Below are 26,481 nucleotides of genomic sequence, written 5' to 3'. Positions count from 1 at the left end.
GTAAAGAATCAAGAAGTTATGGGGACTTTAGGATAAAATATCAGCCTCTTCAAAGATATCCAAAAACAGTCAAACTTTGAAAACATATCCCTCGTAACTTTAGTTACCTTTAGTAAGTACCTATTCTATGAAAGGCATTGGGCTTCACACATAGTACCTTTAAACTTTGTTGGAGTCCCCCAGTAGATTATTAGCCTCACATATTGAGGAGGAATAGAGACTCAGATTATATAAGTAATTTCTCCAAAGTCACACATCTAGTGAATAGATGTGAATAATGGAATAGTGAATAATGAATAATGGAACCAGAATGTGAACACAGATACATGATTCCAAGGCATCTGCTTATTGTGTTCTCCCACAGCGATTCTTTCTTTTCTTCATGAGTCATGAAAGTAGAGAGAGTAGCTTCTAAAAAAGGACTGTACTTTTTTTCTTGCCTCTAATGAGCATCAAGAGTCTTAAAACAATAGAATGTGCATAAGCTGTTTTGGAATTCTCTGGAAGCCATGTGCATCTGTCTGCAAAGAGAAGCCCCCCCCCCAACCGTTGTGGGCTATACCCTAGAGATTTAAGTGCTCTGAATGTGTAATGAGCTAATGTGATTAAAATAAATAAAAAAGCAAACCACCCACTTAAAATTCAGAACTGACATTTCAAAAGCAAATTCAGAACCAAGTTGACTAATACCAGTATTAATGTTACTTACCTATAGCTCTTAAATTGATTACCTAGAATGTACTCAATAATACATAATTGGATTTCAGTAGCTTACACATAGAATTTGTACAAATTAATGATTTTGTGTTTTTAGAGTTGGGGCAGGGGGCGAACCCCAGATCAATTTTAGCTAGTCCTGAGAGCAGCCCTCTGTACACCAGGAACTGAAGTTGAGTCTTTTGTCTCAGGCACAGAATGGTACAGAATGCTGGCCAGGCCTCACTCCAATTTTTTAAATGAGGGTATTGGATTGCTACGTTTTTCATCAATTTTTACATTCTGTAGTTCATCATGAATGACCTCACATTAAAAAATTTATTCGCAGCATATAACCATAAACTACATCTTTTTTTTTTTTTTAAAGATTTTATTTATTTATTTCACAGAGAGAGATCACAGTAGACAGAGAGGCAGGCAGAGAGAGAGAGAGGGAAGCAGGTTCCCTGCTGAGCAGAGAGCCCAATGCGGGACTCGATCCCAGGTCCCTGAGATCATGACCTGAGCCAAAGGCAGCGGCTTAACCCACTGAGCCACCCAGGCGCCCCAAAACTACATCTTTTAATGCTAAGCCTGGGAAGGATTGTTAAACCTCAGGCTGCCACATTCCAACAGGTCTCGATAAAACTCGCCTGTCAAGGAATTGTGGTATCTTAACTTTTATAGAATACATGCTCTCCTTGGCCCTTTGAAACTTCATCCAGGTGACACCCAAAGTCACTAAAGTATCAATTTTCATCCCAAGGGCCTCCCACTCATTAGTCCTAGCGCTTCAGACAGAAGGAAATACTGAACTTTCTCTAAGAAGGCCACTACAGAGAGTGAACTATTTCTGTGTGGGAAGCACAAGCTCAAGGAGAATGGCGACGGACACTGAGAGGAGTGCTTTCTCAAATACAAAAATAATACACTTGTGGACTACATAAGGCATTTTTCTTTATTATTTTTCGGTTTGTCTTAGTAATGCCAGAAAAATAACAGCCATTATTTTCACTTTAAATGCAAACCAAATACTGCTGCACACAGAGTACAAAGATTACCTACGAACATGGTTAGGTACAAAGGCCATATTAGATGTGTAGACTGCACTTTGTTTTTACATCAGAGTAAGACTGACAGAGCAATTTTTTGGACGATTATTTCAGCAAATACCGTGCTACTAAACAAAGGCAAATACACACACATATATATATATACACACAAACACATTTCAACTGAAGTTATACATGTCACTTTGACAAAGGCTTCTTCTCTGGTGAGTTTCACCAGATATTTGCACCCCAAGGTCCCCTGCCCTGATCCCGCCCCAAAATGCTGACTTGATCTGAAGAAAAAAATTAGAGATGTTCTTAATTAAAGGCACATTTGGCAGCTACTGAAAGTGGCATGCGTCTGGCACAGGTGCAGTCTCCCTAAAGCCACACCACATGTGACTTCCATCCTATGCATCGATTTCTTTGAGTGGTAGTCCAGTGGGATCCACCTTTAGCGAACTTGCTTTATAATTGCAGCAATTGGCTACTTAATGCACTATTTTCATTAAAGGCAAAGGGAAATTTGCTCACAGTTGACAGAAAATGCACTTTACGGTGTCAGAAATGGAAAATAAGGCATGAAATTTACAAAACAAGTTACAAATGCTTTTGTTTAGATTTATCCTATAGACTTCATGCTTCTTAACTAGAGCTCAGAATATTTCATTGGCTCACATATGAGGGATTATGAAATGATTTTAAGTTAGTAAGGAGATGTTTCAAGAGAAAAATACTGAATAAATAAGTCATCAGTTTCCCTTACAAATAATTCTACTGCACAGTTCTTTCAGCCAAATCGATATTAACCTTGTGATGTTTCTTTTACTGGTAAAGATTAACGTGCAACAGGACAACAGTCATACGATATAGGTTAAAAGAGTAAGTGAACCTACAGATAGCAGCAGAATACCAAGAAATAAATGGTTAAATTCCTTTCTTTCTAAATCAGGAGGAAATAAAAGGTTTTCCTCACTATATATACTACACTAACTGGGAGCCTTTCCCTCCATTTTTATGATTTGTTTTGCTGAGCCATTTAGAACCAAATTTAAGCTATCATTTAAAGGATGAAATACATGACTAAAGTAAGCTAAACTTGAGAATTAAGATCATGGTCATGGTCATAGATACCAACTAAATTTTGGTTTGAGTAACTTTCAATTTGTGGAAAAACCCTTTAAGGAAGAATTTAGAACCATAATACAGCCTCCAAGTGAAATAGTACTTGTTCACTAGACTGTTGTGTTGATTGTAGTATTAGTGTGGTGTGCTCTTTCCTAAATTCACAACCATTAAAACATTCTTGAGCTGATAGAGCATAGCAACCCACTAAACACATAATCTGATACCCAGCCTTTAATTAAGGAAACTTTCGATGTTTGTGTATTTCCTGATAAGTCTGTACTCTTAAAATACATTGGAGGGCTGGCTGGGAACAGTCAATTATCTGTATTTCAATAAACTTAGAAACATGTACTTATCTGTTCCTGTTTTAAAAAGCTCTTAGATGTGAAAAGCCTCCCTTTCTATTGTTACTGTTTATCAGCCCACCTGATTCAACCTTGAAATATTTTTATTTTGTGATCCAAAGATAATGAACCTTCTAAGGACATTTCCATTTCTAAAAGAAATGTCCCATTTTTGGAATGTGGTTTAGAAATAGTCATGCTGCATTGACTGTCTTGTAATGTCCTGGATTCAAAAGCAGAATTTTGTGGTGATGCACTTCTCTTCTCAGCCACTTCTTGTCCCTGAATAAGTATATTTTAGTTATTACAAAGAATAAATTTGTCAGCTAGTTAATGTTTCACGTATGAAGAAGGCAAGGATACAGTTTTCTCACCTCTGTTTAAGGGCGTCCAGTTGGGGTTTTTCTAGTCAGTTACCACTGCAGAAAATATTTTTACCCAAATGTCAACTTCAGAATTAAAAATATCCTCTATCCACAATGCTGATGCACAGTGAAGTGGTCTCCTAGAACCACTGGGGTCGGAGAATGGTTTCCTTTGGGAGAAGTAGGATTAGAACTCCAAATCTGACATTTTCTTCTTTAAAAGGTCAGCGGGGTTGAAAAGCATTATTTTAGGCTAACACACTGGCCAGAGAGAGATTGAATAGGCTCTAATGTGACTTGTCAGGTTCCCATTTGGAGTGGGGTGGGGAGTAATTAAAAAGAGAAGTGATCCATAAGACACATAAAGGGAAATCCTATGGAAAATGAGGGTGATCTAATATAAAGTCATGGGGGATTCTGGAATGTGTATTATGATTAATTGTAGCAGCACTAGTAAGTAGGCTTAGATGAACACTTGTTGAATGAATGGTCTTATGGACACTTTGTGCCCAAGAGTGGATTTGAAATTAACTTGGAGGGAAACTTTTAAAAGGAGACATTTTACCAGGAGAACGATGACTACCTTAATAGGAGTGGTACAGATATTAAACGAAAAAGATTCAACTCTAACAAATAAATAAGAAAGGATATGATAGGATGGATTGCTTAATGATGATGCAATCAACATTCTGGTCTTAAAGGGCTATATGCTGTACTACTGTGATGTACATTACATTTAATGCTCTAATAAATATCACAGGAAATTATTAAAGTATGAGGTTTCCACCATGATGTAGCACTTCTTAAAAACGTCTCTGATGGCATAGCTAACAGAACTGCTGAGATGTTGCTTCATTATTCCGAGGACACATGCACATACTGATGAACTGATGACTCTCAGCATGGAGGACCGCACACTCACAGACACTGCCGTGGAGATTCGTACAGCTTTTTCTCTTCAACAAGTTGCATGCATTTCACTCACAGTATTGGTTAGACTCAGAAGATCAGTACACAGGCTTCATGAATAATCCGTATTATGATACTAAGGATGTAGGCAGATGTTCTCTTATGAATAGTTTTGATAGAGCAAAGACCTCAAGCAAGGTAGAATGTTTAATATAAACTAATAAACTGTATACATGTTGCCTGGGAAATTTAAAAACTTACAAAGTTCTGCTTAAAAGATAACCATCCTATTCTAACCCAATTTTTTCCCTACATACCAAACTGTAACTTTAGATCATTCTTTAAGGTGAATACATACATCCAGAACTAGAAATCAAGGCGTACCACAATACGTGCTTTTATGCTTTGTGTGTGTGTGTGTCTGTGTGTGTTTCAACTGAAAGAAATAAGAATCAACCATTTTCTCCATATAATAATTTAATATATGCCAGCCAAACAAAGTATTTTTATCTTTATTCAATTAAATTAAAACAGACCTGCCAGGTTTATTATATAACATTCACTATATACACATGATTTCGGCAATGCAAGGTAATTCTAGATATGCTGATTACTCACTATCAGTAAAACACGAACGATGTTAGTGGTGCCCAGCAAGTGCTCCTTTTCACACTGGGTGACTGCATTTCCAGAGTACGGTTAGAGGGACAGCAATGAGCCATGACATGGATTACCAGTAAACTTTTGTGGGAAAAGTGGGGAAAATAACAATCTAGCATAGATTAACAGTCTCCTAAGTGTAAATCGAATACTTGACAGTTACATTTTTAAAAAAGTTCTTCTGTCACCTTAATGAAACAAAACTTCTCATTTGAAGGCAACACCATCAGGTTTTGTTTGTGTAGGGAGGGTGGGTGGGGAAATGCTCTTAAAATTAGTATAATTACTCCTAAAAAAAAAAAAAAAAAAAGGAAAGAAAGAAAAAAACCAAAAGAAAAAAAAAAGAAAAAAAGTACCTCTTTGGTGAAGCCTCGGTACCCATTCACTTCACTGTAATAATCTGTAAACAGGACTGCAGCACAGTGCTGGGCCTTGACTCCAACGAGCTCAGGCACCACAGTCCCTCCTCACAGTCCTCTGAATGATTTTTAAGAAAATATTCTAAAGTAGGATGAGTAAAAGCAAAGAAAAACAAAGGAGATGTGAAGATCCCTGTTTAAGATTTCTTTTTAAAAAGTGCATATTTTGAATTACAAAAACTGTCATCGTGTGGGCCTGCAGGACACTAGACTGTGTTTTCCATCCCTTAATGATAAAGATCACTTCACAAAAAGAGGACTCCTGCCCATTGGCTAGAAAAAGTCCCTTTACTTGATTTTCAGGTGCAATCAATCAGTTGTCCAATCTCTCCAGATCAGTCTTTCCAGATTCTACACGAATACCATTTTCATTGTATAATTACGTCTCGGGTAAAATCCACCGTCTTATGCTGCATCTCGAAGGAGAGTCGTTAGTGTTGGGAGCTGTCGTTTCGACCCGTCCACGCTGGCACGTTCGGTGCGTCCATCGCCAGCAATGGATCCGGGGCTGGGAAAACGTCCGTCCTGGAACAGAGAAGCTCAGGAGGAATGGGCATTCTCCAACAGTGGGGGTCCATCTCTGTGCATGGATGGGTGCGTGTGCTCCCTTTTATAAGTTTTTGGAGGGAGTTTAGGGATATGCTGAGAAGTGCTTTGTCGTGGAGGAACAGGCGGCCCGGTGATGGAAGGAAGGTCCACTTCTTGTGTCAGTGGTGGCGACGGCAAGTGCCTTCTTGTGCCATGAGGAGAGGGTGTTTGAGGAGGAGGTGGTGTAAAAGGGGAAGGGCTATTTGGGAAGAAGGCATTGCCATGATCGCTTTTTTTGCCCAAAGGGGGAGGCTGGAGATGTAGTGGTGAGCTGGAGAAAACATCAGGTGTCCTCACAGGTTCTCGTGGTGGTAATAAGGGAGGGCTCTCAGGAGGGTCTGATATAGAGGTCCGGTCTGATATGGAGTATCGTGGCGAATAGGCTTTTGATGTGGGCTGCCTAGGAGGAATTGCTGGGGGGCTGTCCAAATGCTTAGACATAATCTAACACAAATGAGAAAAAGAATTAATAATTAGTGTAGTAGCATGAATATATTAAGAATTAATTTGGGGTTTTCAAACACACTATTTATTGGTAGCACCCTAGGAGTTAACAGGGAGTTCTGCCGTATGTTTTAAATGAGGGATTATGCCAATTTATTGAGGTTTTTTTCCCCTCAGTTTTTATTTTTCTCAAAATTTTGTTGTTTGCTACTGCTTACCTATCAGTCAATCTAGTATAAAATCATTTATGATTTAACACAAGTTCGTTTTATAATTTTGAACTTACTATATTAACATTTTATGATGTTCTGCAAACTATCTTGACTTGTCCAGGTGCTCTGCTCTCTGGACACGCAGAACCAGTGAATCAGGTTAATGGCTGACAAAGAAAGAAGCTTAAACAAGTGCAAAAAATGGCTATAATAAGCCTTTAAGGTCTCTTCCAACCCAGAACTGTCATGCAAATCCCATTTAATAGCATGTCAGATTTATGAGAAGGGTCTCAGATAGGTAATGTTTAATTTTCACTTAACATAGTGCTTCATATAAAGCTTCACACCTCTTCGCTTCTTTCTCTCTTTATAGTCTCTGCTTGAGACATTATTCTTTACAGATTAAAACCGTTTTTTTCTTGACATTACCCATAATTAAGATTTATAAGTATTTTGAAAACATAAAAAAAAAATACTGCATTCAGAAGAAAGGAAATAAACACACTACTTAGGGTAAATCTGTATCTGGCCCTTGTCTAGACTCTATTAAGCTCAACCTGAAATGTTGGTCTAATCCTGTGGGAACTAAACCAGACACGGGGGCATGATTATCATGTAACCGTAGTGACTCCAGTGTCCAGGTAACAGGGCTCTCTACTTACCTTAGATGGCGAAGATTCGGCGGGGGCAGATTCCGGCCGTCTTCGTGGAGGAACAGGAGGGGGGACGGGCGCCTCATCAGTGCCCTTGGTTAAACTTATAGATGATACTGAAGCAGATCCTGTAGGATGTTACATTTTTTTAAAAGTTCACACAAATTTTATTTCATCTATTAATCCTGAAAAGCTTAGTTGAAACTGCTTATATTAAAAGAAATGTACAGAATTATCAAAAGCAGTTTAATAGACCAATACACAATAGTATTTCCTTTATTAAAGCAAACTACTATAAAAGCATGCAGAAATTTCTCAGCAAGATTTTCAGAAAAAAAAATGCCTAAGATATTCTGTTATTTTGCTTCTTGAACAAAATAACATTCCCACTGTTAATCTATTATTGGAATTTTTTATTTGGGTAGGATTCTCAGATACCTGGGAGAAACAGCAAACTACTACAAACTTCTGGACTGGTAATTTTGTAATGGGCTCATTTACTTTCTTTGATTTTATTAGTATAGAGTTTCCCTGCCTTTACTAGATGGTCTTTGGGATTCGTGTCTGATCCTAACTGCTCTCCCCAGGGATTCCCTCAAAGCATGCCAAGGAGAGAACTCATGTGGGGTGGGGGAGTGTCTCTCCGCACTTTGCTTAGGTATAAGCTGGCTCTCCTTGGCGGGTGAGCAAAATCAGGTTCATCATACTCTAATCTGAGAAATTTTAACTGTGATGGAGCTATTTAAGATGACAGAGGCAGCCCTGATAAAAACAGAAATTACACTAGAATCTAGTGAACCCGATTTAAGAATAAGCTGAGGAACCGGCACAACAAAGGTAAGTAAAGCTTCTGATTAGAACTTATCCTCCAGACATTTATGATGATGAGGGCATAATATAGGCATAAAGTCATTACATTCTGAAAGACAACATTTATGTAAGTTGTTAGTTTGTGAACAGTATAAAGAAGATATGAAAAAATATATAAATGATCAGTCAGGACTATACATGGCAGGTTCTTGTTTTCCTTTAAGCATCGACAGCTTTTATTTTGTCAGTTAAAACTTAAAATATAGAACTTAGACAGTACTTTGTGTACTGGTATTATTTTGATCATTTTGACCTACCTTTTTTCTTAAGAGACTATAAAGTAAATTAATTTCACTTATAACTAATGTTTTCCATTATATATATTTTGAAATCATTGGTATGAAGGACAGCAAAACCACTAATTAGCTGAAAACTTATTAAATCATTTGGTGAATTGTTAGTTGACTTTAAAAATAAAAGCAAATGTCTACAGTGGAACTTTATTTTGCTTAACAGTGATGAATATTTAGGCTGTATAATTTAAGGAGTTACAATGATAAGGTAGTTCTTCTAACGTCAAGTAATAGTCATTTGCCCAGAGTCTGTGCCGTCGCCAGGCTAAGGGCACATTGTGACTCTGACACTGCGGTAGCTGCCAGCATTCCCATCCGCGCATGCATGCTCTTGCTGTTTGTTTGTTTTAAAGATGGGGGTTAAAATATATTTAGAACTCTATAGTTGGAAAAGTGAAATGGTTAAATGTGGAAGTCGCCCATATAAAAATGTTCTTTTACAAGAGAAAACAGGTTTTACAAAAAGCATGAAAAGTATCTAAGTTGAAGCAAATCATTTATGATCAGAAGATAGCACACAAGTGAAGCCCTCACTTCTGATACTGCAAGCAAGGCCCCAAGGCTGCCAGACCCAAGAGGAGTTTTAGCAGGGAAGGTTACACTTGGTTTGATTTTTAAAGCCAAAGCAAGAATTAGGAGTCTTAAACCAAATATACTAACTTGGGCCATGGGGCAGTGAAACTTGGATAAAGACGGTATCGCTGCCTGTGAAAGGAAACAAGAAAGAGTGGATTTTTTTTTCTTTCATTGATAAATTCAACTCATCTGTAAAAATGCATTTATGATAAAAATGTCATTTTTGTCATTCTAATTGTAAAGAATGGTACAACAGTCTTTAGTAAAAGCTCATGACTTCTTACTTTTGAGAAAAATAATTAAACTGAGCTAACATTATATTGGGAATTTTGATGATTCCTTTTAGATTCGCTACCTGATGTCAAAGCAAGTAAATGAAAGCATTCATGAGAAAACTAAAATATGCTCTGTTAGTGGAAGACTTTTAAAAAATGTATAAACCCAATTTAAGCAAAAAAAAATTCAGCTGGACATACAGAAATATGTCATTTATTGAAGGTTATTTTGAAAACTCAAATGTACTAAATAATGAATTTATGTTATGTCAATTGAAAAATAAAAGGGAATTTTTTACTAATATTATTATATATTTTTGAAAATGTTCTTGCAGTGTATAGTTTCATTGCAAAATAGTTACAGCTCTGGATATTACAAAACAAGCTTGGAAGTGATATAGCCCTTTCCTTCTATATTCTTGAACATTTAAAAAAATCAATAAATATTTGGTGCTTAGGCACATTTTACACAGGAAACTCACTGACAAATTTAGAATGTTTAATTTCAACATTAATGCTTCTAAAAAAAAAAAAAGAATTGAAAACCATAAAAGCCAAAGCCCCAAGAGCACTAAAGTAGAAAAGTGAGACAAGAGGCCAAGTGATCTGTACTGACTCCAAACATAATCATCGATGTGACACTGCCTCCTATTACCAACATACTGAACCTGTAATATCCAAAGACAAAAACAATTCCTGTAGCACTCGTCTGAGCTGATTTTTAAAAAATTCAGTTCTTTTCTCTCTCTTTTTGTACAACAGACCATCACTCAAACAATTTGGACCATTGTTTTTTTTCTAACTGCCTTGAACAAGGATAATTTTATGTTCCAGGTTCAGTGGCAAGACTATTAATGTGATTGCTATTTATATAGATACGGTGGGTTTATTTCCCACAGAGCCCCAATTTCTAGCAACCTATCCCATTAACCCCCTCTCCTTATGCACGGATATTTATGTGGAGGCCATAGTTACCAAGGGTAGCAATCCAGCTAATTGTACTAAGTTATCTCTCAGAAGAGTATAATTAATCTTTATACTCTTTGATTGTAAATGAAGCTGTTGCTCTGTCAGTGATTTGCTCCACTATTTATTAGGCACCTATGATGGAACAAGGATGAAAGGGGTATATTTATCTGTAGCGTTTACCCACTTTATATTTTTTTCCACTTTTCTTGGAAAGGAAACAAATATACCTCCCAGGAGGTAAGCCTCAAGAGCATGGTAGTATACTTAGTACAAGATGGGAATAAAACAAAAACACAAACCTTATGACTGCTACAAACTGTAGGCTTTTAGAAAGTATTATGATACCTATGTATACACACCTGTCTATTCACAGACTTGGCTTTGCTCATATTTATATATATGTGTATGACACAGATTTAGGTTTCTGTGTTTGGTAAGTTAATGGGCACTTTTCTGATTTGTCATTTTCAATGAATTTCTTGGTCTCACTGTCTAGAAAATGCTAAAAAAAAAAACCTCCTTTAGAATTATTCATGCTTTAATTAAAACTATATACTAGAGGGGCGCCTGGGTGGCTCAGTGGGTTAAAGCCTCTGCTTTCGGCTCAGGTCATGATCCCACGGTCCTGGGATCGAGCCCCGCATCGGGCTCTCGGCTCAGCAGGGAGCCTGCTTTCCTTCCTGTCTCTCTGCCTGCCTCTCTGACTACTTGTGATCTCTGTCTGTCAAATAAATTAAAAAAACAAAAACAAAAAACTATATACTAGAAATTCTATACTAGCTAGGTACTGTACAAATTTACTGATAATGACTCGGGACGCCTGGGTGGCTCAGTTGGTTAAGCAGCTGCCTTCGGCTCAGGTCATGATCCCAGCGTCCTGGGATCGAGTCCCACATCGGGATCCTTGCTCCGCAGGGAGCCTGCTTCACCCTCTGACTCTGCCTTCCACTCTGTCTGCCTGTGCTCACTCTCGCTCGCTCTCTCTCCGACAAATAAATAAATAAATAAAAAATCTTAAAAACAAACAAACAAACAAACAAAAAAAACCAAATTTACTGATAATGACTTAGGAATGAAGCCAAATTAATTAAAAAAGTAGTATTAATTGTTAGATTTAAATCCCAGATAAAAGGTCAGTGGTTCTCAAACTTGGCTATACATTTCAATGCCTCTGGAAAGCTTTAAAAAAAAAAAATACTGATTTCTTAGTGCCAAAACCAGTCTAATTTAAGTGCAGGCTGGGGATATAGGTTGTTTTTTAAGTTTCCCAGGAGATCAACAGGATTAAAACCCTGTTGAAGATACTTTTCAGTTTATAACTGGGTCCTTCTTGAAAATAGGAGCAAGCTCTTCCTATAGGAAAAAATTCTATAAATCACCAGTAACTTCTTAAAGTCACAAAAGCCTGTTAAATGCAAATGTATCTGAGATTAGAAACTAAGTGCCCACAACAATCTTCTGTGAAGAAAAGCCTTACATTCCAGCTTGAAATGCCTGGAATACCTCTTCTGTGGTCAGAGCTTCCTCTCCTGAGGGCTAGAGCTGAAGCCCATCAGCAGCACAAGGCCAGGTGGGACCTCCGGCTCCCTTTCATGACCCGGCGGGCTTCGAACAGGCACCTAGAGCAGGTCTTCCTCCTCTCCACCTTGTGATGGCAGCAGAAACACGCCAGCAGCGAGATGGGTGTCTGTCCTCACCACCGCAAAGGTGGAGCTGACCAGGCCAATATAAGGCAGGGCTCTGAGGGGGAGGGTCCTGCGTAGGGAGGGGCCAGTTTCCTTCCCTCTCTGTCCTCACCACAAAGCTTCCCATGCCCACTTGTGCCCATCCTATGGTCCCCTTTGTGTAAACTTCCACAGGACTGGGTCTTCCCCACTGATTTAGCATTTTGCTGAGCCCTATGTATCTTCTCTGGTAAAGCCTGCAATCTTACTGAGAGTGAAAATAAACATAGTACAAAGAAAATCATGGCATTAACAATGGTTAAAGCAGTTAACTATGATTTTCTTTGTATGACGATTATTTTTCACCTCTCAGAAAGATTATGAGCTTTACCAGAGAAGATGTGATGTGTAAGTGCTTGACAAATAGAGAGACAGGCACTAGATACTGGCTGATTAATTATGGTTTTAAAGTAAATTATTTTGCAAGACAAAAATGTAAGAAGCAAAAAAAGCACTATTAAAACCCATCAAAAATTCTAATCAAACTTCGCCTTTTGAAAAACTTAGGCAATGGAACTTTCTGCTGGTTTGTACTGAATAGAATATGTCCAGATGACCTAAGAATGTAGGCACAGCAGCTCTTTCCTGACAGGCCCTGAGGATGCAGGAATTCTCTCTGTGGGAGCAACACAGTGGGCAAGCCGGGAGCTCCGGCAACCCTCAAAGTCCTAGCAGGTCTGTTGAGCAGAAGTGGGGTCATCAGTACAGCACAACCTTGGCTACACGAAGGCCATGGTTAAGTTTTAAGTAAGGGACTGAGCATACAGATGGTTTCATATTATGTTGGCTTCTTGGATTTCAAAACCAGTCATTTTCAGTTTTTACTAAGAGCAAAGGGAATGGTAGCAGGAATTTTCTTTAACACAGAGAAAGTGAAATTGAGAAAACTCTCCAAGCTAAGCTTATAAAGCCTAACTCCTGGAGCAATGGTTTCTTCACCTCCCAGCTGTTGAATACTGTTCCCCTGCCACACAGGACAGAGCACTGCATTCCTGAACGATTCTTGCTTCCCTCTGTAACTAACTGCTTTAAAGATTCAGCACTAGCAGGGAATGTTAATGTGCTTACCTCCCATTTTTCCTACCGCTTCCATTTTTAGCTACTTTTTAAACTGAGAGAAGTAGAATCTGCAATTGATAGCTTTCACATGATTTCAATAATTTATTTATGTGGGAATCTTTTTTTTTTTTTTTGAATCTTTATAATATAGACCACAGCTATCTGCACTAAGAAAAAAAAATCCTGCAAACAGAATTAATAATGATTTTGGGTTGGGTATACAGCAAAAAGTACTGGTTTTATTACTTAACTTGAGAGGGTTTATGAATTGGGGAAAATAAATGGGAGTTTTTTTAACCTGGTGTTTGTTTGAACTTACCAAAAATACCTGGGTAGCTTAGTATGTATATAACGTGACTCCATAATACCCAGTAGCCAAATAAAGCCAAGATGTAGTAGTTCAAACACATTTTAGGTTGTAAAAAGACAGGACAAACTGCTGGCTAACTAGGAATGTATTAATACAACACAGGAATAAATAAATAGGATTCTGGACCAAATCTCAGAAGAATACTTTTAAGTTGATTTTTGTTAAAAAGGTATAGCTTCTGAATTGGAAGAAACCTTAAAATTATAGCTGGATTCCCAGAAGGCACAGAAAGTCTTTTATCTAAAATCGGAAAGCTCACTAGCAGACTGAGATCCCACATTGGATTCCTAACTCCTCGGTCACCCGCTTCTTGACCTCCTTCCCCACAATACCAGCATGCTGTCTCTCAGGACTGGGTTCTGCTCTGTCAGGTACCAGCGTAGTACCTGATCTGTACATGAGCTGAGACAGCCAATGGGAAGAGCACGTGGAAGTGGCTGAGGAGGGTAAAGGTGATGGGATTCAAGTTTTGATTTAGTACTGAGCAAACAGAAAGAGACCATGTGCTCTTAGAGCTCTAAAGCTCCACGTGGTATTGACTAGAAGATGAGCGGAAGCAGGGTGACCTACATATCAAACACAGCCTCTTCCAAGGGCTGGAGCTGAGCTGTAGTGTTTTGAAGTCACTAGCTGTATGTGGATTAACAAGCACATGAATGTGTCTAGTCTGAGTTGAGATGTGCTGTAAGTGTGAAATGCATACTGGATTTTGATGATTTAGAACAAAAAGGAGAATGTAAAATAGCTCAATAAATTTTTGAGTTCACGTTGCAGTGATAATACTGCAGCTTAACACACTAAGTTAAATAAAATATATTATTAAAATTAATTTCACTTAATTCTTTTTGCTTGTTTAAATGTGGCTATAGAACACTTAAAGTACACACGTGGCTCACATTGTATTTCTACTAGACAGCGCTGATCCAGAAATAAGAAAGGAAGGAGCAATAGTATGCAGTCTGTCAGATCGGTATGGCTGGGCTCGAAAGCACAGGCAGTGTATTAGCAGTGCTGTGCAGTAGCTGCCAGATGGTGTAGACTGAGAAAGGGTTAAGTAGGAGTTTAAACTGGATACTTGCTGGAAAATTTGAAACCCACAGAGTTCGGTGGGAAGAGAAGGATGTACTGAGTAGTATCAAATATAATATTTTTGGAGGCAGCATTTAAAGAACTGGACTGAAAATCCTTGCAGATTTTAGGAGTTATCTTTGTTTCTTCTAGATATGAGGAACGCATGTTAAATTCACCAGTTGAAAACAAGTGCTCAAATCGAGTTTCAATTACCAATTTTGTCACCAGACCTTCTGGTAAAGTATAGTAAATTTAAAGAACACTATTCCAATAGGTTTTTTAAAATTTCAAGTTGCTGGGGTTTACAGTTTGCTTTACATTTTTATAATATCTTTTGAAATGGTATTTGTCTACAAATTTACAAAAAATAAGAAAGTTATACAGATTCTTTCTACCTCTAGCACATATAATACTACCAATTACTTTAAAGCACTTAGAGGATTAGCACCTACTTGAATGAAAAGGGCTCGAATGATCGGAATCAAAAACGCTGCAAACATCGGTGGTACTAGAAGCACCAGACGCAGGAGGAGGTGTTAACGGTGTTCTTGGAGAATTTGGTGCAGATGCTGTACTTTCTGTTTCACTTTCAGGGATCCTACTGTAACTAATTTTCCTTGGCTCCTGCTGCAGAGGTGTGGGATGTCTCATGGTACCTGGTCTTGGGTTTGATGGACGAACACCAGGAGATTTTAGGGGATAGCTATATTTTTTTGGCTGCAGACATAATAAAAGAAACACAGTATTTACAACACCATAACAGAAAGGAAAGTTTTTCTCTATATGTCTGGGTAAAACTCAACTAATATCTAGGAAAACCATAAACCACTACTAAATAAGTTATATAATGATTAAAATCAAAGTGTCCAAGTTAAAATATTAACATCCCATTTCCATAAAGCCTTGGCTGTCTAAAATGTTAGGCAATGAATTTTTTTTAAATAGCTGAGTTTTAGTCCTAAAAATTTATTTTTATATTTGTTATCTTAATATTTTTGAATGGAAATATTTCTAAGATATGCTGTAGATTTCTCTGGCTTTTTAAACAGAACTTGTTGAACTAACTTAACCTTGCTGGAAAAGCCAGGATCATTATTATGAACTATGATACCTTACGATGCTGTAATACTGTGATGTTGGAATCATTTGAGCTATTTACAAATGCATTAAATTGCTTCAGTTTTCATCTGTGTGTGTGTATGTTAGTTCTGTGAAATTTTCTTAGTGCTATTAGCAAGCCTCTTTGGAGCAAGACTATCTAGCTATGTCTAATTTGCTGTTTTTAATCCATCCTTTAAAAAACCATTTTAGGCCTTGAGAAATTTTCCTGGGAGTTAATTGCATAAACTTTAGTTTACAGAGACTTTGAAATTTATCTTGGTTACTAAGGAAGCCATTTATATTTACTTCTTGATTTTTTTTACTTTCTTGTGAAGAAGACAGATTATATTCAGAGCAGTGTGGTGATGATACTATATGTAAAACTGGCCAGGCACTAAGAAACAATGGAAACTTTACTTTCCCACCAAAAGTATCTTTAACCAAACTTATTTTTATGGCTAATGATTCATGGTTAAAAGTTCTCATAAGTCATTACTTTAGAAAAAAGTCATAAATGCGTATGTTTATTATAAGTGATTTAGTATAAATTAATCAAATTTCCTGCCCTATATCTCGACATTTTTGTTTAAAAAAAAAACATATTTGCCAATTTCTTCATCTATCAGCATTTTTTAAGATTACTAATAATGCTCACTTATTTGCAGTCAAGTGGGATATTCCTGAACATGCTTAATAAGCATTTATTCATTACTTTTATCCATCACATGTACACTTCATCCCTGAATGCCCTCATGGAAAACTAATCTGCGTAACACATGTAGTGATGACATCACCAGACACAGATAACTGCAAAAATATATAAATATGAAAAAAACAGAAATGTGAATGCTTACAAATCTTGGAAGAGGCTTAGGGTTTCGTGGTTCTATTTCTAGGGATTTGTTGAAAAGATAATCTGTAAATTCTTTTTCCATGCTATTTCCCATTGGATTCAAATTTTCAAAGAACCTCTAAAATAAATGCACAGAAATAAACAATTATTAATATCAAGTATTTAAAATGCAGTTTGAAATTCACAAAAGTAACTTAAGAAAACATTTAACAGTATAAGAAAATTTGAGTTATTTTTAGCTTTATTTTCCTTTATCTCCTCTATGAAATAAACCTGCATTTCATCAGCCGGTTTATCAACTTAATTGGAAAGATGCATCCTCAAATAATTCAACTTACTTTGATATCTGATTCTACTCGTAAACAATAAGGCTGATTTTGGTACTGCTGGATCTCTCCTGTTATTTCTGCTACTTTCCTCCTTTTGCTAAAGTTTATAAGCTCTTTTCCATGCCTTTTTAGGACCTCAGGGTTGCCTTCTTCTGTTTTCAAGATATTAGTTAGATAAATTCCTAGAAGATATAATAAAATTATTTTAAGGATAAAAAAGGAACCAGCTAGTTCTTTTTCTTTGTCAGTAATCGTAGGCATATTACATTGTACTATCTCAATCACCATAACCAAAGATTTAAGACACAGATTTCCATTCAATGAGAAACCAGCTAACTAAATATCAAGAGAGATATTTTTATAAGTATCAAATTCTTCTGTAGCACTTAAGTATAATAAGTACAGGAGAAAAAGGGAGACCAAGTTTAACAAAATTTAACGGCTTTATCAGGAGGAATAACTCAATTTTCCATATCTCCAAAACCATATGGTATTTGACATAAGTCACTGTCCTGTTATAGGAACTTTGAGTATAACCCATCACTTAATAACACACATTTCTGGCCAGAGGGGAAAATGTTAAATTAAGGGATCATATTTTCTGCTTACTCAAGGGCTGTTAGGATTTGTAATTCAGACATAGTACTGTTTGGATAGGGTTACTCATGGGAATGTGGAAGGATCTGCAAGCCTACTGAACACAGTACTGCATGTAATTTATGTCTGCTCTAGTCTTCAGGACTTCTAGAATTAATCTCATAACTGAGCTCCTGTTTCCACATCACTGTAAGTTGTGCACAGGAGGAGGAGGGGAAGGACCCAAACAACAGGCACTTTCATTCTTTACAAGGCCCTCTGGTGCCAGGAGCACCTTAGTTCCTTTCTGTTTTAGCATAAAGGTCCTGGAGCCAACTGCTGCTTTCTACTTGTGTGGTCTTGTGCAAGTTGCTTAGCTTCTCTCTGCCTTGGTTTTCTCATCTGTAAAATGACTATAGCAGGGTTGCTTTGAGAAGTAAGTTTATGTATATGCTTAGAATAGGGCCTGACAAAGTAAATGCTTAATTAGTTGTGGTTGTGATTGTTGATGCCATTATTGCTAGTCTTGGCCTATTCTCTTAAGCTTCTGCCTTTTCCCCTAAAGTACTGACTGTGATGCTTTGGGGAAAGAGAGGGTGTGTCTGAAGATCTGAGTTCACTCCCCCAGTACACAAGCACTGAGTCTCTTCTGCACGCCCAGCACTGCATTACGTACTGCAGATACAAAGATGAACGACACGCACAGTCCCGGGTCTCAAGGAGCTCAGAGCTTTGAACGCGGGCTACAGTACAGTTGGGTAAGTACTATATTAGTGGTCGTGCGTAAGATGCTAGGAGGGCACAAAGGCATGCCTGATTCTGCCTTGGGTTGGTGGGAACAGAAAAAACATCACAGATGAAGTGATGTTTACAGTAAATCTCAAAAACGAGGTGCAGTTTAATTGAGTGAGATGGAGGGACACTGTGAGCAGAGTGGCCGCGTGTCTGAAGGCACTGGTTTGTGACGAAGCCTGGGAGGCACTGTCAGAGACAGCACGCTGCACCGTACAGCTGGAGTGGACGGGTCTGGTGGGGAGTCTGGGGGAGGCGTGTGCAGGGTATGAAGACAGAGACAGGCAAGGGCTTAGGAGTCCTCACCCCCGACTGCTACAGGCTGTGCACTGTAGGAGGAGAAGGAGCAGAAGGAACAGAACAACAGGCACTTTTGTTCTAATCACGCTTCAGTGGTTCTGAAGGCTTTTGTGATAGAGGCCTATTTTCAAATGCTACAATATCTGGCTACCTTCTTGAAAAGATTAAATGATTGAAACTCAGTGAACAAGTCAGCAATAATGAAACATGATAGACATCAATGCCTGTTTGGTTCTAAAAAGTATCCAGTTTTTAAGTGTATTTGTTGGCTTGCTCTTAGCACCTAGGCTACCCTTGATTTGCATTCGTAGGACAGATGTTCCATGTGTTCTCATATGCACAGGCTTTTCATCGTCCACATCTGCCTGTCACTTGGCTCTTTTACTTGCAGCCAGTTATGTGCTCCGCTACCCTCTGTCGCAAGATGCACTCAGCTCAGTGTTCAGTCGGACACACATATCCATATAGTACGCATATTTCAGGGCAGCCTGGAGTCAACTTTCCATACTGGTCACACACTGATGGCCCAACTGTGAAGGGTTTGTGGGTAGCAGCAGCTGGATTGGATCATGAAGAGCCTTTTTAAAAAAGAGCTTAATTTTTATTCACAGGAGATTATTAGCATCTCTGCATTCTAGAAGGATTACTCTGGCTGTACTATGAAGCCAAATGGGTTAGAAGGAGTGCAGATTAGAAGCAGGTCAAACAGTTAGGATGAACGTGGGTCCTGGTGAGCTGTTGATGGCTGTCTGAGGGTCTCCAGGGACAGAGGGAAGTGTACGCGTATTTAAGGGGCAGGCTGCACAACGGATTAACTGAAGTGGGCAGGGCAGGGACGGGGTGGGTGGGAAGGCGGCCTCTGCTCTGTGCCTGGCTGGTGAACTGGGTTGTGGTACAAGACGGCCCCTGGGAACACGGGGGTCATCAGTTAGGGGAGGTGGGAGCTGTTGAAAGTATACTTGAATGAAGTTGTGAACATGCTTACAAGTAGCATTTTGGGAGAGCTCAGGACAGAATCTGGAAGTTACTTTATGACATATTAATGGCTAATTAAAAGGAAAACAAATGATCAAAGAGGTGGTATCCAAATTTTGTTGATCATACATGACCAGTAAAAAAAAATGTTTAAGCATGGATCCTCTCTCTCTCTATATATATATATAGTTTGAGTAAAAAATGTAGTACAAATGTATAAATAGGCCTGAATATCATACACTGTTGAAGGTTAATTTTTTTCAATAGATCCTTTTACATACCCTGCTCTGGTGACAGCTGTCTGGGGAGAGGGAAAGCAGAGCATTAGACCATAAATAATGAAGCGGGGTAAGGTTTCACATGGTGCTGATGCCTTTTCCAGCCTTTCTAGGGAAAAAGTGGCTGCTCAAGGTTCTGGGTTCATACTTCAATTGATACATTTCTGTGATGCAATATTACATTTACTACATCTAATTTATTTTTCTGCTCTTTGAAGAGAGCTTATTGAGGGGAAGACTGTGTTTTGTCTCTTGATTCTTGACACCTAGCCCTGGGCTTGGTACGTAGAGGCATTCAACACTGTTTCTGAATGAATAAAAAGCAGCACAGGGGTGCCTGGGTGGCTCAGTGGATTATTTCAGAATAGAAGAGAAAGCATTTGAAGAACAGTTCAGGATGCAAGAGACATTAAGAGTCAATCCTAAAACAGCAGGATACAAGAGTGGAGAGGAAGCAGACTGACAAGAAACAGAAGCAGGACACGAAACTATAGAGCTGTATGACAGGAAAGAGCAAAGCCAATGGTGCAGACTTGGGTGAGGCTTGGCTGAAGGAAGAATCTACGTCCTTTTACCTTAGAGGAAATGTTAGTTTGCCTATATATATATCTAGAGATAGTGATATATATGTGTGTGTGTGTATATATATATATATATATATATACCACTTTGGTATATGGAGAAAAACTGAGATACATTCTCAGTCTGGGAAAAGTTCAGAAGGAGAAGTTGCCTGACTTTTATTCTGTAAATGGTGTAGTGCCAGCAAACGCCCTGCATTAGAACTCTGGCAAGGTGACAGAGGAAGTAAAAGTATCAGATACTATCCCTGACCCTCCCATAGAGAGGGGGAAAAAAATCCAAAAAACCAGCCCCCAGAATTAAGGATAAGAATCTGGAAGGAGTTTCTGCAAGCTACACATATAGATGAGACAGAATTAAGCAGCAGCGAGAACATTTGGCTCTACCCTCTGGTCAGAACCATGAAAAACTGTGTGGCTAACCCCAGGAACTGGGGAACAAGATCTTCTTAGAGGTAGGAGAACTGACCTTGAAACAGAAAAGGCTCAATAACCAGGAAGATAAGCACAAATGGGTAGGAAGGCTGGCGGGTGGCTAGGTCTGAGCCTAGCACACTAGCTACAGGCTTGTGTTCACTCACCAGATCACACGGCCGACCTTAAAACACAATGCAATCGTACTCTAGAGGTCTGAAACTTTTTTTTCACGTAACAACATATTATGAAGATCAGTTATGTAAGTTCATAAGTCTGTGAGAGGGTACTTTAGTGAGTTCAGTTTGTGTGAATCAGTGCTCATCAATCAGGGTGACGGGATAGCAGGGGCCACACAGGGAGTTGGATGAATAGGCCCTCAAGTTTCTTTACACCTCTCACAAGTGGTGCCCATCACAAGTAGTGTGACCAGAAGCTCAGTAAGCACATGGAGGGACTATGTAGTTTTCGCTTTTTCTAAGCACCTGACCCAGTCCCTGATACTTGAGAGGTAGTCAAGAAATACTTGTGTACAGTCTGCATGAAGTGAGTATCAGGCTGACCCAGGTCCTTCCAAGGCTTCCTTGTTTGAACTCACACCATAGTCACCACACTTCAAATACACTGACTTTAATACATCTGCTTCTTGATTCTCTTTTTGTAAACAATTTTAAAATTGTTCCTTAACTCCTTATCAAATTGTCTTTACACTCGTTCCTCTTGGAACTGTGGAAGGTCTGTGTGTCTTCTGTAATGCCCACATAGGGCACGATCTACACTTCTAGCTTACTAGATCTTATGTAAGATATATCCAATTTTAAAAATTAAATCTGACTGAATCTGTACCTTTTTAAAATTAAAAAAATTATTTTTTAATTTTTTAAAAAAGATTTTATTTATTTATTTGACAGACAGAGATCACGAGTAGGCAGAGAGGCAGGCAGAGAGAGAGAGGAGAAAGCAGGCTCCCTGCTGAGCAGAGAGCCCGATGCGAGGCTCGATCCCAGGACCCTGGGATCATGACCTGAGTGGAAGGCAGAGGCTTTAAGCCACTGAGCCACCCAGGCGCCCTGTACCTTTTTTTTAAAAAAGATTTTATTGATTTACTTGAGAGAGAGAGTGGGAGGGAAAAAGGGAGAGAGAGAGAGAAGTAGAAAAAGAGCATGAGCTAGGGCGCAGGGAAGAGGGAGAAGCAGGCTCCCCACTGAGCAGAAAGCCCAACACATGACTCGAACCCAGGACCCTGGGATCATGACCTGAGCCCAAGGTAGATGCTTAACCAACTGAGTAACCCAGGTGCCCCTCAATCTGTATTCTTATAATTAAAAAAAAAAAAAAAAGTTCTACCAGAAAGAGAAAATAAATGAACTCAATAGTTTTGCCAAGAACATAGGTGGGGAACAAAAAGTTCTCAGGAAAAAAATGATAAGAAGTAATACATGATATAGAAAACAAAAGAAGAGAGTAATTATTGTTTAAGATTTTATCTTTTTGGGGGTGCCTGGGTGGCTCGATGGGTTAAGCCTCTGCCTTCAGCTCAGGTCATTATCTCAGGGTCCTGGGATCGAGCCCCACATTAGGCTCTCTGTGCAGCAGGGAGACTGCTTCCCCCTCCCCCTCTGCCTGCCTTTCTGCCTACTTGTGATCTCTCTCTCTCTGTCAAATAAACTAATAAAATCTTAAAAAAAAAAAAAGATTTTATCTTTTTGAAGTGAAAAGCAAAGTAAAACAAAAATAGAAATGGGAAAGATATATTACAAATAGGGCAATTTAAAAAATAATGCTTTGGTAGATATAACTGATTACTATTTTTAAAATAATGAAAGGAGACAAGTGTGTAGCAGAAAGCAGAAATAGAAAAAAATTAAGGAAGAAATGAAAATGTTGCTAAAGAATTACATCCTACAAAAGACTGCAGGCCCAGATGGTTTTTCTGTTGTCCTCTTTCAGAGTTTAAAGGCTAGATCATTTCATGATATTCAGAACAGAGTAAGATGAAAAGCTACTGAACTCATGTTACAAAGTAAATATAACTAAAATAACAAAAGCTGATAAACATAGCACAAAGAAAAATCTCAGACCAATCTCGTTTATGTAGATGGATATAAAAATCCTAAATAAAATGAAAATGAACAGAATTTATTTGTACACTTAAAAGATCAATCTATTATGAATAAATAAGGTTTAATATTAGTAAATAGGAAAGTCCTGGATTAGTAAATCTATAATTTTAATCTGCCAAGCAAGAAAAATTATTTTTCCCCTGCTAAGATGGCAAACCATTATGAAAGTAAATGTATTTGCTAACAAAAACACAGAAGATAACTACAAAGAAACTTTAACATAATAAGAAGCATCTAATCAAGCAAATAGCAGAATTACACCTATTCCCACTGAAACTGAAATTAAAACAGAACTACCTATTTTTATCATTATCGTCTAATCTTTGTTTGGGAAGGTATAATCAATGTCCTAAAGCCTAACACAGAAATAGGATCAAAGGAAGAGACATGATTAAATATTTAGAAAATTTAAGGAAATTAAAAATTCTTAGATTTAAGGGTAACTGATTATTAAAAAATGAATACCATTCACAACCAAAGTACTTAGGAGAAAGTTAAGTATCATAAATGTTCCTTCCAAATTACCTGATAGACTGTTCTAATTGTATTTTGAGGAATTATCACCCTTCCCCATTATGAAGTTCAGAGACAAAATTGGCAAAGAAAATACTGAAGCAGCATTGAAGAATCAACTTTGTCATATATGAAAACACTATAAAGCAATGTTTCTAAACCTTGGGCATTACTGACCTTTTGGACTGGATAATTCTTTGTTGTCAGGGGCTGTCCTGTGCACTGTGGGATGTTAGCAACATTCCTGCCTTCTACCCACTAGAAGCCGCTAGCACCTTCCATGTATAACAAAAAGTGTCTCCAGACAGAGCTAAGTGTTCCCTGGGGGGCAAAAATTGCTCCTTGTTGAGAATCACAGATTATAAAGTGCCAGTCATTAAAAACTGGGGCACCAGTACAAGAAGTTAATGGGAAACAGTATTTATTAAAGAAAGAGGTACCACATATTAATGGGCATAAGGAAAATTACTCGATAAACATGGGTCAACAAATAATTTGATGGAGAAATACGTTTGAAGGTTTCATATGATATCTAAAAGAGACTTTGATTAAAGAGTTAAATATAATTGTAAAGCCAGAAGAAAATATGGCTCTAATATTAAATTACTAGCCTGGAAGAATTTTCTAAGGTTAGAAACAACAGAAATCCTAATGGGAAAGATGGACAGATTATAGAATTTTAAATACTGTATATCCAAAAATAAAAATAAAAAAGGCAGACTGATGAAGTTTTGACTTGAGAAATTCCCAGCTAGATATAAAATATCTGGCTAGATTGGTTAGCTAGTTCAAAAAAATATTCTCAAATACAGACAAAAGGCATTAATATGAAGATATTGATTATAACATTATTTAGGAAAGCAAAAGTGCTAGAAACTTTCTACCTAATCATAGAGCAACAGTTAAATAAACTGTCATACCAACTTTATGGAATATTATGTAGCCATTACAAATGACATTATGTAGGCTGATAAAACACGACAATGTATTTAAGCTATAATGAGTTAAAGAGATAGTAATGTGTACATGTCATATAATTATGGCTATATACAATGTGCATAGTAAAAAAGATGAGAAGGAAATACAAAAGTGGTTGGTTGTAAAGCCTGAAAAAAGCTATGGGAAAGTATATGTTAAATGAAAAAATTTCAGGAGGTAACATATAACACAAGAGGTAAGACATAAAAAATTATGTGCAGTATAACTTAAAGCTTTGTGGAAAATATATAGCTGTAGAGGAAGAAAAGGCTAGATGTAAATATACCAGGAACTAAAAAACCTAAACCATAATACATGTAGCAGAGAGCATAATATTTGTAAGCATTCAGAGGAAGAACCATCAGAGCATATATAAAAACAGAGAATAGAAACCAGTTGTGAAAGATACCGAAGCTATGAAATACAGCGAATCCGGTGACGGAGTCGGATAGAGGCACCTACACGAAGGGTGAAGGTTTAGATGGTAGATGCCTCAGTCTTAGAAGGAAGGAAAGGGTACTTCCTTCCTCTGGCGCAGACGGGCAAGAAAAAAGGGCAACGTTTTGATGTGCAAAAGATGTGGGCTCAAAGATGCACGCACTATATGACTTTTAGCTATGCGAAACTATTTACAAGAAAGAGGATTATAAATATAAACGAGTATGGCCGTATCTCTTCTATAGAGTGTTTCATTTATTAAGATTCAACAGAAAATATTCCTATGAATATAAAAGCACAAATGAGCATTATATGATATCAAATGGCTGCCCAAGATGGAAATAAATGGAATGTATATATTGGGCATGATTGTCAAAAGTCCTCTTAATAGAGTGAAATTCTATGGTGATGCAGGTGCTAATTATTTACTAAAGAAGTATTTCCTGCTGGTATATTACATATATGTATATTCAGTCATTTAATGAAATACATGTCTTGTTTTATCCAGAAACACAATAAAAATTCAAGAAATGCTCACCAAAGAAAGGCACACATGGTGGATTAATAGACCTGAGTTTTGCCAAATATTTCTTATAGTGATCTTCACTTAATTCATGAGCTTCTTCTAAGATTTTCTTTTGGCGACTTGGTATTTGCTACAATGAAAAAAACAATATTTAGGAAGCATAAGTTTACAAAAGGAATCACAGGTTTTCCCCCAAAATGCCAGGCTAAGAGTAGCTCAAACACAACAGTACCGGTTTGATTCTAAGAAATGATAGTAACGGTTTCAAAGACACAGTCCCCACCGATCCTAGAACAAACTTATGGGGGGCGGTGTACGTGTGTGTGTGTGTCTTTGTGTGTGAGAGAAATCTAGTTTATCCTGCAATTCCTTACAATTACAAGAGCATTTAATTATACGTTACATAAAGTGCTAAAATGTTTTTCATCTTCTAACCTAGCCTAGGACCTGTGAATACATTTTAACGAGAATGCTTAATTTATAAAATGCAACCAATTCAATACAAAATTTAGACAATTTTATCTTTTAAAGTGTTACTCAAAAGACAGATGAGGCACTTAAGAACTGAAGACCACAACTATTAAAATTCTGACCCTTCATTTAAAAAACGCCTATACAAACCTACCTCAAATGTGTGATCTAGTCTGTAAACAGGTGAGGAGTTCATAGCACTGACAACCTCAAGGACACCATTGAAGTTGTTCAGCTCTTGAAAGACTTGTAGAATCTCAATGATTCGACTCACCACAGCTACTCTTTCTTCTAAGTTTTCAGTTTCTACAATACATCTGGGAATCAAAGACAAAAAAAAATGCATTAAATTTGTACTTTTCCCAACAGTGCTATGATTTAAGAAATTTAGTAAATAAAACAATGTCGAGTGGGGGGCATGGTTACAGAGGAACAACACAGCGTGGATATTCAGGAGGCTGGGTAACTAGCAGGAGACTGGATGATGAGACGGTGCCTTCAGCCAGGCATCCTGCTCTTCACTGTTTTCACACTGACACAGCAGAAACAGTACCTA

At 37.8% G+C, this 26,481-nt stretch overlaps 2 protein-coding genes across 3 annotated transcripts in view; one reads left to right on the top strand and one right to left on the bottom strand.

The window, feature by feature from the left end:
• The window catches only part of ARHGEF33 (Rho guanine nucleotide exchange factor 33), a 121,325-nt gene that overhangs the window by 82,728 nt on the left and 12,116 nt on the right, over nucleotides 1-26,481 (top strand). The window lies entirely within an intron of this gene.
• SOS1 (SOS Ras/Rac guanine nucleotide exchange factor 1) overlaps nucleotides 1,644-26,481 on the bottom strand; it is a 144,961-nt gene continuing 120,123 nt past the window's right edge. Inside the window, exons 16-23 of one of the 2 annotated variants that reach the window (XM_032352895.1) lie at nucleotides 26,080-26,242; nucleotides 25,467-25,584; nucleotides 16,970-17,142; nucleotides 16,633-16,749; nucleotides 15,130-15,394; nucleotides 9,294-9,338; nucleotides 7,480-7,598; nucleotides 1,644-6,605 (exon numbers count right to left, since the gene is read on the bottom strand). In XM_032352895.1, the coding sequence (XP_032208786.1) occupies nucleotides 6,114-6,605; nucleotides 7,480-7,598; nucleotides 9,294-9,338; nucleotides 15,130-15,394; nucleotides 16,633-16,749; nucleotides 16,970-17,142; nucleotides 25,467-25,584; nucleotides 26,080-26,242 (1,492 nt within the window). In that variant the 3' untranslated portion in view covers nucleotides 1,644-6,113. The remainder of the gene's footprint in view (nucleotides 6,606-7,479; nucleotides 7,599-9,293; nucleotides 9,339-15,129; nucleotides 15,395-16,632; nucleotides 16,750-16,969; nucleotides 17,143-25,466; nucleotides 25,585-26,079; nucleotides 26,243-26,481) is intronic. The other variant, XM_032352896.1, reaches the window with a different exon arrangement.

This window comes from Mustela erminea, chromosome 7 (assembly GCF_009829155.1).
Source record: "Mustela erminea isolate mMusErm1 chromosome 7, mMusErm1.Pri, whole genome shotgun sequence".
NCBI lineage: Eukaryota > Metazoa > Chordata > Mammalia > Carnivora > Mustelidae > Mustela > Mustela erminea.
This window is presented reverse-complemented; position numbering and strand designations above follow the sequence as displayed.